The sequence below is a fragment of the Zosterops lateralis genome (genome assembly GCF_965231275.1).
Source record: "Zosterops lateralis genome assembly, chromosome: 2".
In the NCBI taxonomy this organism is placed as follows: Eukaryota; Metazoa; Chordata; class Aves; order Passeriformes; family Zosteropidae; genus Zosterops; species Zosterops lateralis.
In genome coordinates this window covers 79,740,391-79,756,618 of record NC_139763.1, presented here as the reverse complement: position 1 = coordinate 79,756,618, position 16,228 = coordinate 79,740,391, and the positions used below count along the sequence as shown (strand labels likewise).

General features: G+C 41.7%; 1 protein-coding gene across 1 annotated transcript in view; it reads left to right on the top strand.

The window, feature by feature from the left end:
• Positions 1–5,339: 5,339 nt before the first annotated feature.
• HEPHL1 (hephaestin like 1) overlaps positions 5,340–16,228 on the top strand; it is a gene marked incomplete at its 5' end in the record, with an annotated part of 32,674 nt that continues 21,785 nt past the window's right edge. The window contains 4 exons of the mRNA XM_083855247.1: positions 5,340–5,457; positions 5,684–5,873; positions 14,131–14,375; positions 15,157–15,369. Coding sequence (XP_083711373.1) covers positions 5,340–5,457; positions 5,684–5,873; positions 14,131–14,375; positions 15,157–15,369 — 766 coding nt within the window. The remainder of the gene's footprint in view (positions 5,458–5,683; positions 5,874–14,130; positions 14,376–15,156; positions 15,370–16,228) is intronic.

The window sequence follows — 16,228 nt, the reverse complement described above, 5'->3', positions numbered from 1 at the left end:
TGTCAGCTCCTCCATTTCACAGGACACCTTCTCATTTAATCAATGGATTCTAAGCAAAGTATCACAATCCTGCTGGGAATATGCATCTTAATATCACTCCTGGGGATGGGTTGCCTGACAGAATTCAGTTTGCAACAGTTTGGAAGCCACTTGTGCAGATGCAATCACATAAATTCTTTCTTTTCTGCTTGCAATGCTTGATACTTTCCTCTCTGCTACCTGCTTCAAATAGTCCTGGTTAGGTTTCCAATGCTGTGGTTTATTACCACAACTCCCCTACTTACCCAGAGAGAAAATGAGGCAATGATCTCATAAGAAGGAAAACAAAAGGGTCACATTTCCTCTAGAGTAAGTAAGTAGGTCAGTGCCACCAGATGTGATGGAAGAGGATCCCATGATGCCCACGGGGTGACTAGAGGAGGCTGGACAGACAGCAGAGCTGCCTAGAGCAGAGCTCAGGTGGACCTTGGCATTGGCCCTCCTGCTGTCAAGCAGCCAAGGTGTGTGTGAAAGAGTTTCACCATGCAACCAACCACAGCATCACTTCCACATACACTGGAAGTCCAACGAGACCCTGATCTCCACCAGCCACATGCTCAGGGGGAGGCCTGTGGGCCAGGAGGGCTGTTTTCTTGCTCCCACCTCCAGACAGGCAGTCAAGAGACCAGGCGGCCTTGCCTTGTGAGCATCTGGACATTGCGTACCCTTCCTCCTTCCTCATTTGTATAATAGGGTTAATAAACATGTTCTGTCCCACAGTGCTGACGTAACGTTAAGCTCTTTCATGTTGGTTAAGTGCTACAATAGGCAGCACCATAGAAACTCATAAATAATGTACCTTGAAGTTCTGTCGAGGTATTAACCTTGTTTCAACAGTGCAGATTTACATGAGTTACCACACACAAGAAGCTTCTCTTAATTAGGATCAAAACTTACTTTTTTAGCTTTGTTCTAATGGCTTTTCAGGATGAACAATTTTTACTTGCCCAAACTATTTAGCAATTTATTGTATCTCTTCAAGTTTGCAGTTCCTTTCAGCACACAGTTAAATGCCTTTCTTTTCATCATTGCATTCCCTTACGTTCTTCAAACTGAAATATCTTTAGGGTTTTTTTACAAATGTATAATTGGTTTCTCTGAAATCTAAATTTATCTATGTTATCGTACTTTGTTGGTGGTGTGAGGGATTCTGGCTTTGCCTCAAAACCTTGACAGCAAAGAAGGGATCTGTGTGTTGCTGCTGATACAACAGAAGCCCTTTTTTCCATTTCGCACCTTGCCTCAAGGTTTGTCAACAGCTGGTAATGTACCAAAGTGGCTGTTCTGTAAGGAGACTGTGCGCACAGAGATATTCAGAGAAAATTATTCTGCTCTAATGATCTCCAGACAACCACTGTGGTAAATGGCCAATTGTGACCCTGAGCTGGGTGCATGGACTGAGCCCAAATGGCTGCAAGGCAACGCCAGGGAGACATGCGGGCTCTGACAGAGGAATCTAAAGGGATGAGTTCAGTTTCCATCCTGCCACAAAGACTTCTGGGCAGATGTGAGTCAGGTTCACCGTGTCACATGTAATATGGGATATAGCTGCACTTCTAATATCATCACTGGTTGTACATCCTTGTTATTCTTGGAGTTCCAGCAGCTTTTCTTGTCCCTCTGTCTCCAGCCATTTCAGTACTCAGACTTGGAATGCTCCAGGAAAATGCTGTGTATGCCAAGGAAGCCTTTCTCTCCAAAGTCCTATCCAGAACTCCAAACAGGAATTCTGAATGTCTTTTGGGATTTCTGACCTACCAGTGTGAACTCAGAAGATTCAAGTAATTCTCATGCACCTTGTGTGACTACCCAATATAATGAGGTTTAGATTCTCTTCACTACTGCTGCAACTCAGAAATTGATTAGAAAGTGCAACAGAAATTGGTTTTAAGTGATGTACAAAGAGACATATATTTATTGTGTGTTTGTCTCTGGAGAGTATGGGACAACTGATGGAGGGAGAGGATGTCTTAGTTGAAAGGCTGATGCAAAACGTAGGAGAGTTCAGTTCCCAGATGTATCACAGACACTCTTTTCCCCTTGGGATGGTCACTACAGGCACAGCTCCAGGGCTGGTGGCAATACTAGTTGGGGATAATCTTATGCTGGAAAAAGAGACTAATTCCCTAGCCTGGACTGCAATGGAGACACAAACCAATGCAGCAGAGGCACCAGGAAGGATCAGCTATGAATGGGAACTACTACTCAAGAAGCAGAAGAAGCAGAAGAAACAGAGTAGAGAATCACAGAGTAGATAATCTGCGTGAACATCAGCTCATCATCTGCTAATGGAGAATCAAAGCTGGGCTTCAGTCATAGGCAGTCTGAATAAAGTGCTTGTCAGTGATCTAATTTCAAGGAACTGGCAGAGGTCAGCATATCCATCATCTCTCTTCATTGATCTTACAGCCATCACAACTTAAGTATTTTAGTTTAATCACTAACATTACTTGGCACAACTCTGGGCTTTAGTGCACTAATTTAAGCTAATTCTTGCAATAATTCCTGGCTTACTTGAAAAGAAAGCTCTGTTGGTGATGTTTCAGGACTCATTCACAAAGTGGTATTCAAGATGTTCCCCCTTCGGTCCTATGAACATTGCTTCTTATTGCAAATCTCTGAAGCCCAGCTGTGCTTTAATTTTAGCCTTCAGAGGGACAGAAAGTCTCAGAGTAACCAATAGCCAACCCCTTTGCTGAAAGGATCCTGGATAAAGTGACAAATTTAATCCCATGACCTCACTGCAGGGAGGGAGCTTCCCAGAAATTTTTCTGATGCAAGGGCAAAACAGCTGTTCTTTCATCTTTTTCTGAGTCACGCCCACAGCACTTCTCCGGAATGCAAATATGCCTGGGTTTAATGATGTGACAAAGTAATTAAGTGTTAATGTGTGGATGCAAAGGGTATACAAGTTGCCAGATCTACTAAGTGCTGAAGCCAAGCTAAGGCGTTTACCAGACTTAAAATACATGGATGATATGGGGTGCTAATGTCTACACATTATTCCTGTTACACAAGTAAATTTTACAGTAATAGACAAATAAATTAACTTCATATTTGAATTTTAAAGAGTTATTCTAACAAGAAAGCAGCCAGGACCCAATCCTAGGTGCATGAGAAGCAATAGAAAAACTAGGACATAGCACTATTATTATTTAAATGACTATAATGCAGTCAGATGCCAGCTCAGAATTGGACACTCCCCCTTCCTATTCCCTATTAGCTTGATGCATTTGTGTTATGTTAGCCCATATATACAGAGATTTAAACAAATGGCAGAATTCTTGAGTTACAAAAAAGCACATAGACAGGAAGTCATAACAACACTGTCTAGATTAACTTGGCCCTGTACCCAGTCCTTAAATATCTCAAATGGCTAATTTAAGCAATTGAACTCCACACAATCTCAATCAAAGTGCACAGTGCCCATAAATAAACATATTTCCTACTCGAATGCAAATGTCTGCTACATTATGACAATGGATATTTGCATAACAGGCACGAGTTCTGGTAAATGCAGGTGCTTGAGTGACAGGTGATGAAGTTTGTAACCCCCCTAGGCTCAGGAGAGCTCCTCTGGGCTGTGGAAGTATTCCTAGGCCGTGTGCAAAGATGACAGTGGGATCCTGTTAACATCCAAGTGTCACCTTGGCCTTTTCACAGGTTTGTAGCCCAGCAGCTGCTCTGTCTGTCCCACCCCAGGGGCATGTTCGATGGCTGTGGCACGGGCTGGCAAAGCTCTCTTCCACTGTCATTGTGTTTTCTTTTGCTTTCTAATTACAACTGTTAAAATCACACAGCTTTTAGTCATCATCATTTGAGTAACGCAACAAAGTGACACAACAAAGCAGTGGAAAAGGAAGATGACTTTTAAGTATCAGTGTTTTGGAAGAGAGGATACAGACTGACGTGAGAAGACAAGAGGCTGAGTGCTGTGTGATTTGCAGCAGAAGAGTGAAGAGATCAGCAAGATGTCCAAGGATATCAGGAAGTCTGTAGGTGCTGCGTCTGAGGATCAGGATCTCTGTACACACCTGTATTGTCCTGTTGCACAACACCTGTGTTGTCCTATCACCCTCTCCTCTTTCTCTTTGTTCATCAGTAACTGACTCGAGAAAATGAACATCAGCCTGTATCAGAGAATTTTGGGGGCCAAGGGACTCCTGCTTTTATAACTGTGTCAAGCTGACCATTTACAGTTTGTCTGACTGTATCCTTAATCACATATACTGGGCTTTCAGTCCTCATAGCGAAAGGGATGGGAATTATAGCCTAAAACCACCAAAAGCTTCTTTAGCACTATGTGTCTGTGTGCCTTGTCTCTTAATTTAGATAAGACCCATCAAGGTCCAAGTGGCTGGAGCTGGGCTGCTGTGAACAGCACCTGTTTATTTGAGTTATTCTCTGTTACTTCAGAGACACCTGCACACCAGTGAGGAGAGGGCAGCTCAGCACAGCTGACCGTAGATGTAGCCAGCACTGTCACATGCCAGAGGGTGAACCTCACCCGACTGCCACATAAAACCTCGTTCACATCACTGAGCTACGTCTGGATGGACAGCATTAAACCTGTGACTTCCAAATCCATTTCTGAAGCCTCCTGTGCCCCTAGTCATAAATAACTATTAGCTCCCACAAGAAGAGATCAGATGGTTCTGGACCTGAAAAAGGAATTTCGCAGTTGTTAAAGCTTGCAATGAATCTCAAAAACTGTATTCCAGAACTGCAACTTTTTTTATGCCTGTAGTCACTTAAAAATTAGGAACAGAGCAGTATGATTTTGCAAAATGTCTTGTCACCTAGCTTATATTTTTTGGGATGTATCCTAAGTGGTTTAAAATATTTATCCTATCAAGTATACATTTACACTGGGTTTTGCCAGGTCAGTAACACAGATATCCTCTTAGAAGAGGTTGAGCTGCAAAGCGAGGGAGTGATTTTCTAGAGAGCTACGTGGGCATGTTAATTACCAAGGTTAATAAAAGGGTGATCTTTATGTGCCTCAATTCTTAGGTGTCCAAATGGAAAGACTTTTATAAGGGCTCTAATTTCCAGGGATGCCTGTAAAAAGGTACCTCATTTTGGGCACTCTAAAACTGAATATATTCAAATTAATTGCAGTCTTAATAAATAGATCAGAAAATGCTGAGAGGTACTGGCCAATTCTTTTGCTCTCTCTGGTAATGCTAGGTTATACCTTAGTGTTATGCCATTAAAAAAAAAAATGAAGGCAACAAGATGCTATTTTTAGAAATCTCAGACATGATAAAGAAGTTAAAAAAAAAAATGTTTTTACAGGAATGTCAAAAACACTGACCTCTCCTCTGCCCCAGTATGCCATATCACCTAGTCTGGAAAAAGGAGGACTAAAAAGCATCCAAACTTCTAAAAACCACCAACTGGCTCTAGCCTGGACAGGTAAGTGAGTAATTTACTCACTAACCAAAGGATTGGCAAAGGTCCTGCCATGACAGCAACCTTCTTCCTACTCTGCATAGCCTGGCTCTCTACCTATCCCAGTCCTAACCTGCTGGAAAGGAGGAGCTTTGCTCTGTCCCTTCCTTATTTATAACTTGTTGAGAGCTGGGAGGGAGGGAGGGGTGAGCTCCCTGTGGTGCACCCTGCTGCTGCCTGCTCGTGCCAGCCTCGCAGTCACCACCACAAATGCCTCCCGCGCAGCGCGGTCGCTGTCTCCGCGCCCTGGGGTTCCTCTGGCTCTGGGCATTGGTGGAAGCAAAGACCAGAACTTACTACCTCGGGATTGTGGAAGAGAACTGGGACTATGCACCATCTGGGAAAAATCTCATCACGGGGCAAAGCCTCTTAGAGGACAAGTAAGTGACTGGGGGCTTTGATGAGCTGGAGATATACCAACAACTCCGAAACAAAATTAATGTGGTAATTTTGCTGCAAATGTCTTACGATGGTCTTTTCATTGTTTTTATTCTGATGATGTTGTTGTAGGTGGGAATTCATCTTCAAGGCAAGAGTAGACTTTGATTGCTTTCTCTTCCATTGTAGTTGATAAGCAAGGTGATAGCATATATTTGAAGAAGATGTTAATGAACTGATTTTTGTCAAAATAGCATCAGGTATGGGCTCAAAATTCCCTACCTGTATTTCATAGTGATGCAGGTATCCCTGGGACTTGGTATCAAAAAGCAAACTGCAACTTTGCTATAACCAAGCACACTCTTCACAGTAAAACACAAAACCCTGCTTACTGGCATATTATGTCATTTAAAGTATTTTCCCTGATAAAATTCGGGTAACTTGGTAAGATATTCTGAAATTCAGATGTGTATAGTACCTACGAATGAGGTACAAGTCCCTATATCCATGCAATCTATACATGGATAGAGCTGTGGGGGCTTCCATTTTGCAAATGTCTTTAGATAAGTGCTTAGATACACAACAGTAAATGGTCAGACAGAATTCCTGGTGATCTCTGAAACTAGGGAACATAGGTGAGCACTGTGATGAGTCGTGCCTTGGCCAGTGAAAACAGGTGTCTGTTCTCATGTCCACACATGAGGCTGGGGCTGGCTGTGTGTTCCTCCCACAGAAGGTGAGCTGGCCTGGATGTTGGATGGAGATGGCTCTGATCCCTGGTGCCTGTCTAAAGAATGATTTGGGTTGGAAGGGACCTTTAAAGGTCCTCTAATGCACCTCCCCTGCTTTGTGCAGGGTCATCTTCAAGTAGGTCAGGTTGCTCAGCGGCGCGTCCAAGCTGAATTTGAATGCTTCCAAGGATGGGGCATCTACTGCCTCTCTGAGCAACGTGTGCTGGTGTTTTACCACCTTCGTTGTTAAAAACTTGTCTCTTACATCTGAATTGACTCTCTTTTGGTTTAAAACCATTGTTTCTTACATCATGGGATTCAGATATGTGGGAATTTTTTAACATTTCATTGATATTTTTGACACACTGGAGGTATTTTGGGGATCCTTCCTCAGTGTCTAGGTTTGGGATTGGAGTGGGAGCTGTGAGTAGGTGAGGAGGTCCTGGTCCCTTTACCAGGTTTGGAGGCTCACTGGGTGCTAGATGCTGCATTCCAGAAGCTAGAAATGGAAATGTACTTTCTGACTTTTCAGGAAATCCCAAGCAACTCTGAACATGTCTCTAGTGGTCAGTAATTTCAGACTCACTCTCAGATGAATTTCATAAAAGAAACTATTTTGTCACAAGAAGGAGATGAGAAATAGTTTTATTTTTCAACAAAAAAATTATGCTTAAGCTTTTAATTGAGGTCCCAGATGGCATCCAAGTCAATAGGTATTACATTTATAGGTAGAATTAAGGGTAATAGTTTGTTTCCAGCCCATGCAAACAAGCTCTACTGGCAAAATTGTTCTCCATTTATATTAAATGCCTGATTTTCTCACTTTCCCAGTCTTTATAGCAAAGGATAACTTTCTCCACTCACTAAACTAGAAGATCTCTCAGTATAGAGTAGTTCAGCCTTAACTGAAGAGCAGCTACTTATAAATCCACTTCAGTGGAGAGGTAGAGACCATAGAGAGATTGGAATCTTGAAATTGTACTTTTGTGGTTGTCTGCACTTTGTGCTCCCTGAAAATCAAGTGGCACATTTACTTTTAGGTCTGTGACATAAATGCAATTTTTTTTTTTACAAAATGGCAACACAGGGATGGAAGATACTTTGTGTGTTCAGTCATCATGGCAATGTAATAATTACAGAATACTAATTACAAAAGGTTTACCCACAGAGGATTTTAATCTAGACTACACATTCGAAGCTAGGGAGATGTTTGTCATGTACTCCTTACATGCAGAATAATTAAGTAATTTTTGTTATTTTATTCCATTTTTAAACAGTATTGAGTTGAGCCAGGATGAAGTGCTGTGTTCTTGAGTAATAGTGTGTCTGCATAAGCATGTGGGTTAAATAGTAAACCAGAAATAGCTATTTTGACTATTCAGCTCTTTAGAATAATCTCTAATGTAAATTTAAAGCAGTATAATAATGGGCTATTTTTCAGCTAATTAATTAGTTCCTACAGATATTATTTAAAAAGTGGTTCCATAAGCAAAGTTTAAGAATCAGTTTCCAGGTAGGGATATGAATGTCTTTTGAGCCAGCTGGCTGAGCCAAGTGCTTCTCACCTTGTGAAGCATCCTCACAGCACCCATCTGATGGAGCACTATCCCAGTTTTATTGAGACCAAAGTGAAGATAAAGAGGTTCCAGACAAGGTGATTATCTTTAAAAGAATTGGTGCGTACACAAAAAAGATGTTCTCTTTGATTCCAGCTAGCCCACAGAGATAGAATCAAAACCACTTATGCTTCAGTACTTAATGAAAATCCTGAACTACCAAGTGTGCAATGGAAAGTGTTAGATTACCTGGATCAGATAGTGATCAGATAGTGATTTAAGAGATGATTTTCCATGTTGCTTGCCAAAGTCAGTAATATATTCCTCAACCTTTAGTTATTAGTAGTAAGGAGGATAAAGGAGGCTTTGGTAGCTGAAACATGGGGCTGGAAACCAGGTGAGCCAATTCTGGCACTAGACACGACAATGCTGCTCAGTTCCTGCTGTGCTGGTGCTGAGTGAGCTACCTCTGGAGCCAGGAATCCTAGTGCTGCATCAGAACCTGCCGGGGTGTTAGCTGAAAAGACTGCCTCTTATCAGAGCTGATTAGCTCAAATGAGCCCTGTCTTAGCAGAACTGTTCTGCTTGGATGATAATTTTTATTATGCCTTGTCTTACTGCAGTGCTCCAGAGCCAGCCTGCTGCTTGCACAGAGTAAGCATCTTGCTGGACATCAGTTCTTTTAAAGTAAAAGGACTAATGAGGCTGTTCACCTCTGCCCTTTGCCTTGTCTAATCTTGAGGCCTCAAATTGTTCTACTAATTCTCATAATTTGGAGTGTTGTGAGTAAAACCAAGACATTTCACTCTCTGTTCTCACTTCAGAAATTAAACTTACATTTTCTGGAGCACACAGGGCTTTGGAAATTGCAGGTCCAGGTTATGGGCACTGAGCATAGGTGAGCTATGAAGGTGGTCAGCATCCCTTCTCACCTGACATAATTGGTGGAAGAGCTGACATCATTAAACCATGCTGGACTAGACACACAGGGTGCAAGGTGCTGTCAGTGCTGCTGGATGTGCTGCAGATCTCAGCAAGATTTTGTGAGTTAGGGCATGGGTGTTGCAGCTGCAGGAGGATGAGCTTGGATGTTTTCTGCTTTCTTTAATGGTCATGTAAAAATGGCCTTTGAAGAGGAAAATAAACCTAGGTATTGCACTTTGACATCCACCGGTCATTCTTTCCCCACTGTAGCTCAGCCCTCAGGATTAAAGTTTAGTTGATAATCCCTTGAAATTAACTTGATACTAATTTGAATGATGGACACTTAAATCTTGCTCTGCTGGTGGTAGATGTTAGTAAGTTTTGCCTGATGTAGCAGCTCATCCCTTCTCTTTAGGCCACCAGTCCTACATTTATCTGGGCCAAGTCTTGCACCCACCAACACTAACGGGGTTTTTTTTTGTTACCACAGCATCAAACACAGTTTGTGCAATTTGCCTATGAGGAGAAATGATGGTGAAACTGTCATCACATATGCTACACTAATGACTGAGTCATTATGAGGCCAAATAACCCCATTGCAACAGCAGAGATGATCATTGTGGGAGGGGTCAACACCAAAAGGGTATTTGAGATGAAATCCTGGCTCTTATGAAGCCTGAGAGGAACTTTGTTACTGACTTCAGGGGCAAGTTTATTGTAGGAGGGAGGCTGTCATACCACACCAGTGACACCTCAGAGCCTCATCTATGATTTTATGGATTTTATTGACCTCTGTGGCTCATGTGGGTCAGAAAAAAGCCTAAAAACATCCTTTGAGGGCCTTGTGTCTCTGTCTTTTGAGGACACTCAGCTTTGTTGTTTGGCACTTTGTGGTCAGGGCGCCATCTAGAAAGGTGAGTTGGCACCACTGGTCCTCCTTCCCTGGCCATCCCTCAAGCACAGACATTGCACTGGCCTGGGCATGGGAGTCCTGGTTTCTTGGAGGGTTACCTTGAACAGGCTACGTGATCCAGAGGTTAAAACAATTGTGGCAGTCTGGAGCCCTGTCCTGGCTTACTTCAGCTACAGGAAAAATCAGGAACTTGAGAAATAAAATGGGTATAAACCCAAACACCGTGTATGTAAAGGGGATGGAGAATAAGGAAGGTTTCACCATCTACAGATTTTAGGGAATAAAGCCATAAAGATGGTTGTTTAAATGGTTATGTGTGTCAAGTCTATGGGACTTTACTGGGACAATGACAACAAAAGAAATTTTGCATTTGTGTACATTTGCCCCCAGGAGTGTACAGTAGCTATTGGGAATGTTAACCACAGGAGAAAATTTGGGACTCCACGTCTAGTAGTTATTTTGAATGCTGTTTTTTGGCACTCAGTGGTGATTACAGCAGCAAACAAACTCAGGAGGCTTTGAAATTGTATCTGTGAGGATCTGTCTCCAGGCTACTGAAGAGCTGCTTGCTTGGCCATGCACGAGGTGTCTTCCCATTTCTTACTGCTCACTGTAACAGTGCTCATGTAAGCACCTCTTGGGAAACATAACTTCTGTTAGGTTGTAGCCTTGAGATCAAAGGTAACATAAACACTTCTTCTGTGGGATAAAACAAATGGGTGTAGAAATTACACTTCACACACAGATTTACCTGGAAATGGCAGATTGTCGGCAGGTCTAGTCTTGATATGAAGTAGAATCTACGTGACGATCTTGTTTCACTCTTTCTCTCTGTGGAAGGGTTGTATTGCTTGTCATTGCAGAGAACTGGATGTCTGTAATTATGCTTACACTTATTTTAAAGAACTAGAGTTAATTCCCTGTTCTGCTCAGGTGCATTTCCAGCTTTTCTTGGAGCTCTGGAAGTGCTAAGAGGGGAAAAGCACCAAAACGAAATCAGACACAGAAATGAAGGCAGGATTCTCATGGGGTTCTTAGTCAGAACAAGATGTTTCATGCTGATTTGCAAACCTGCTTATTTCTATATGTAACCTCGAGACTGGCCTGACTGCAGGAGATGGAGGAAGGAATTTAGGAAGTTTGCATAGGTACTGCCCCAGAGGATGGAGTATTTCCCTTTACTGTAGGAAGAAAGGCTGTCTGAGCATCATGACTTTATGCACATGAAGTGTAGGCTGACAACTGAGTTGGAGGGAAATAATTAAAATTTAGAGGAGCAGCTCTTACATCTGCAGAAGATCAGAAAGATGGAAGAGGTTCAGACAGCAGCATCACAAAGCCATCTGGAGGATGAAGCAGTTTGAAGTGAGCAGGAGAGTATGAAGAGGCAGGGAGAAGTTTTGTTTTCCTGTGACAAGAGAGGAATGACAGGAAGCATTTTGGCATGAGGTCCAGTGTGGATATTCCTTCTGTGAAAGGCCTTTAAGCACTGTAATATGAAGCACAGCAACACTTGTAAAGAGGCAGGGAGCTACCAGCTACTTGGAAAGGCTGAGGTGGGCCCCCCAAATCCTCCTGGATGGAATGGGGCAGCCTGGGCACCTAGAATGGGACTCATAAGAACCAGAGTGCTCTGTTTTCAGGCACTGAGGGCAACCAAAAGGATGTGCTGAAAATACATCTCTGTACACACAAAGCATCGCCTACACTATGACTGGCTGCAGCTGATACCCACTGCACCCATTCAAATAGTCCTCCTTTCAGAAAGCTGCCACTAAAAGACTTTTTTTCCTGGTTTCTAGATGGCTTTAAGTAGGAGGCAAGCACAGATCCAGATATTATAGCATAGCTCTAGGCACTGAAATTTTCAGTACCTAAGCCTAGAGGGTTTTCTCATGGTAATTTCTTGAATTTCAATAACTATCTGGATTTTGAGATTATAATCTATGCATTTAAAGGAGTTAGGCTCATATCATATGAAGCATTTAACAAAGCCTGACTAAGAAGTGCATTTTTCTGGGGTACAATTCTCCTTCTTCAGAAGAGACAGTATATCCCTGGGGTGTCATGAGAGTGTGGAATGTTGTCTGGACATAAAGACAGTGTCATCATGGTAAAAGCATGGTGCAACTGCACCAAAATATTTGGTGGCTGATGAAATTGAAAAAAAAATCTGATGAAAAATATCTCCTGAAAATAGGGACTTTCTGAAAAAATCGATTTGATATTTTCTAGAGAAAAAAATCTTATTAACCATTAAAAAAATCAATTAATAATTCGAATTAGGGCATAGCCATGTGAATACGTTGCCACTAGGTAAGGAAGCATGTGCATTTACACTGCACTCCTACTGACACTACACTCACCTCCTACTCTGTGGTAAATACTCTGGTAGCAGTTCTTCCCCCAGGCAATAGAAGGTATCTTCTCCTGGGTGAATGTATTGTGACTTGCCAGGTCTTGCTATGTGCACAGACTACAGACCTGCTAATTCACTGAAAATCCAGATTTCTTGACAACTCATTCCTTAACCCTGCTATTGGGGTGTATTTATGCAGCATACATTATTCTGTGAAGAAGCAGAATGAGAAGCTTCTTTCCCTTCTCCCCCATCCTACCCCACTCTTTCTGCCCCAGCAATATCGTTGGCAATGTTTTAATTGCTGCCAAAACTTGTGGCTTCTTATAAAGAGCGCATTTCAAATAAAAAGTGTACTGTTTGGAGGCTTTATACCTGGATCACTTCAGAGGTCTGTTTTAGACAGTGATTGTGGAGGTGTAATGACTGCAGGTGGGAGATGTTGTGTGTTATGGTGTCACAGAAATCACAGAAAGGTTTGAGTAGAGGGAGAAGTGGATGTTGTGGTGAAGAACTTAAAGCAAATCATGCCTTTCAACTTATGTGATATCCACCACTTCAGTTGCTTGCACTTCACAAAAAAATCTAAACAAAATTTTTGTTCAGCAAGTGAACTGACCAGTCAAAACCCTCACAATAAATATGAAATTGCTTTATTTCTGCCAGTGATACTTTAGGAAAATTGAGTTCAGCTTTTTAATGAGTTTTTTAGGAAGCATGAAAGTTCAAACAATCTTCAGGGGATGAAAAAGCTCACGGTCAATTATGGTGAAATTGGTCATACAATCTCCTGCTTGCTCTGTAGCAAAGAGTTTAATTTCTGCCTTCATTGAGTTTTATAATTAGAGATGAAGATTGTATATCATATTTACCAGCTGTAACATGGAGAGAATTTAAAAAAATGTATTTTATATCATCAGAGATAGGATGAACATGGGTCATCAGTATGATGTTTTAGTTAAAAGGGCAAAACTGATTCTCAGGTATGTAAGAAATATTGACTGAGAGCATCTCTGGCCCTAGCTGGAATATTACTTGCCTATTGTGTGAGTTCTTGTGTTCAGACTTCAACAGAGATAGAGAAATATTTGCTTTCAAAAGAGACCTTTGCGTAAGATTTGTGGCATAAAGAATGTCTGTGTTCTTGGTTTGTCCAGACGAAGGGTAGGAGGCTATTTAGACAATTAATTAAAGCTTATGCAAGTGCCTGCATAGAAAAGAAGTTTCTGATGGTAGGTGGCTTCTTTGATCTGAGAGAGAACTTGGCTGGAACCAGTGGTTGGAGTGTGGAGCTGGATGATATTAGACTGCAAATGCAATTTAGGCTTTGAAGGAAGCAGGTATTTAAAAGCTATAATATGTCAGCCACTGACTATATGGTGGGTTTTCCATCACTTGAAGTTGCTATAAACATAGACTCTGGAATGTGGAAGTTACACATTTCATGCAAAACACATTTAATGCTACTCTTCCAGGGAGTCGAGCAGGTTGATTAGAATCTCTCTTATTGGCTTTTGAAAAAAATCTTAATTTGGTTTTATTTTCCTTCTGAACAGTCACACTTTCAGAGGTGAGGTTTCAAACCGTCAAAAGAGGGAGAAGTCATTAAAATTGAGCATCTTGAGCTTGAGTGGTCCTGATGTACTCCCGAGCTTTAATTCCACCAGCCATTAGATATGTTCTAGGGAACTATTTATCTGCACTGAGCGCACCAGTTATTTTATCAGCTCTTAAGATAGGTTTACTGTCTCTCAAATTTTCCCTTCTGAACACTAGGTTTGCAAAGGTGTATGCAACAAGAGGAGCCAACCGGATAGGACGTGTGTACAAAAAGGCCATTTTTAGGCAATTTACGGATGACACTTACTCCCAGGAGATCCCCAAAGCAGCATGGCTGGGGTTCCTTGGTCCGGTCCTGAAGGCAGAAGAAGAGGATGTCTTTATCATCCATCTGAAAAACTTTGCTTCCCGCCCATACTCTGTACACCCACATGGGGTCTTCTATGACAAGGACTCTGAAGGTAAAATCTGCCTTGCCTTTTCCTCTCTTTTTCCCTGGGGTAACTAATATCATGGCTGCAAGTCTGTCCAAGTATTTGTTTTTATTGACATTGACATCAGAGGACTTTAGATCACCCTCTCATAAACTCATCAGTAATTGCAGCTGATGACTAAAACCAGGAACAGCCTCATCTCAAAACTTTTTGCCACGAACTTTCAACACCTGGGATAAATCCAGTACTGAAACAGGTTAGATGGGTCTTTTTGCCTGAATTATTTTGTTGAATCATAAGTCACCAAAACATCTTCCCTCCTTCCTTCTACCTCTAGTCTATTTGAATAGATGGAGTTCTTGCAGCTAAATGTTTTCCTCTCTTTTGGCCTATAATGGACATGATCTAATTTTCAGAATGCCAGACCTATGCATGGGTTTCTTTGTTAGAGGATTGTGTGGATGTGTTTACAGTCAGTATTCTAATGAGTTTTCTGTGAAAAAATACACACTGTTAGATGACAAAATTCTAGATGACTGATAAGAGTGAAGAGACCAGGAAAAAATAGAGCCTGTTAATGCATTTTTAAAGCTTTATCTACCAATAAAAAATGGATTTAACTCCCAATATATTTGTGGTGAGATTGACAGAAATTCTGAGTTTTTTCATAAATTTCTCAATGATTCTGTATTTGTGAATGCTGTTATTGTTTTCTAAATACAAGTTAAAATAGAATAAATTACACATTTATTTAACAAAAACAACTAAGGGATGGCTAAAGTCTTCCTTTTTCCTTTTTATGTATTAGGAGCACTTTACCCTGATGGAACTGGCGGTAAAAGCAAAGAGGATGACTTTGTTGTTCCTGGTGGAAATTACACATACACATGGCCAGTAAGGAAAGATTATTCCCCAACTTTGGCAGACTCAAACTGCTTGACTTGGATTTATCATTCTCACATTGACACACCAAGAGATATTGCATCTGGTTTAATTGGGCCTCTGCTGGTGTGTAAAAAAGGTACTGAGCTAGGAGCACTGATGGAGCGAGCCCCTCTGCCAAGCTTGGCATCTTAACAGTCATTTTTGCTTACAGGTTTTAACATGATGATCTAGAGTCTATCCCTACATAGCCCATAAAAAGGGTCAAGGAATAGATGGGTCATTCCAGGAGCATCCCAGGGTAGGTATTGTAGCTCTGGGACAACCCCCTTCCTGCTCCCCTCTGGCTTCACGATAGATTTGCCTTGGCTGGTGGAGGGACTGCAGCATGCCCTGTGACCATCCCAGTGTGGCCGAGGCCAAAAATAAGTGTTCCCAAACTGGTGAAATTTCAGGATGGACAAAGGACTTATTGCTCAAGAGATCAAATCAGAGCTGGGTGGGTGAATTTGGCATTAGCATTTACATATTTGAAAGCCCAATCTTTGTAATTTTTCCACATAGAGAGTGTGTATTTATTTTTGTTTACAAGTTATATCTCACAAGCATATGGGGATGTGCACTGAACAGCCTGTCCTGTATATTTTGTAGCCTGCTAATGTTGTGCTGGAGCCATCATGAACCAGCCCTCTTCTCTTTATCAGCTGAGTCATTGCCACCCCTTCCCCTGGGCACATGTAACTCTGCTGCCTCTTTTCAATAACTCCCAGGGTACAAGATCAGCCCTGATTTCATATACAGTACTTTTTAGTGAAGTAGGTTATATAGATGAAGTCTACACCCCCCAGTAGATAATAAGAGACTACTCAGTATCACCAGTCCTATATTCTCAAGTGGCTCCCCAAAAAGACACCAGGATAAAGATATTGAACTTAGCTGGAATAAATCCTGTCTTCAGCCTTTTAAAATTTAAGTACCTAGTCCTAGATAACTCTCAT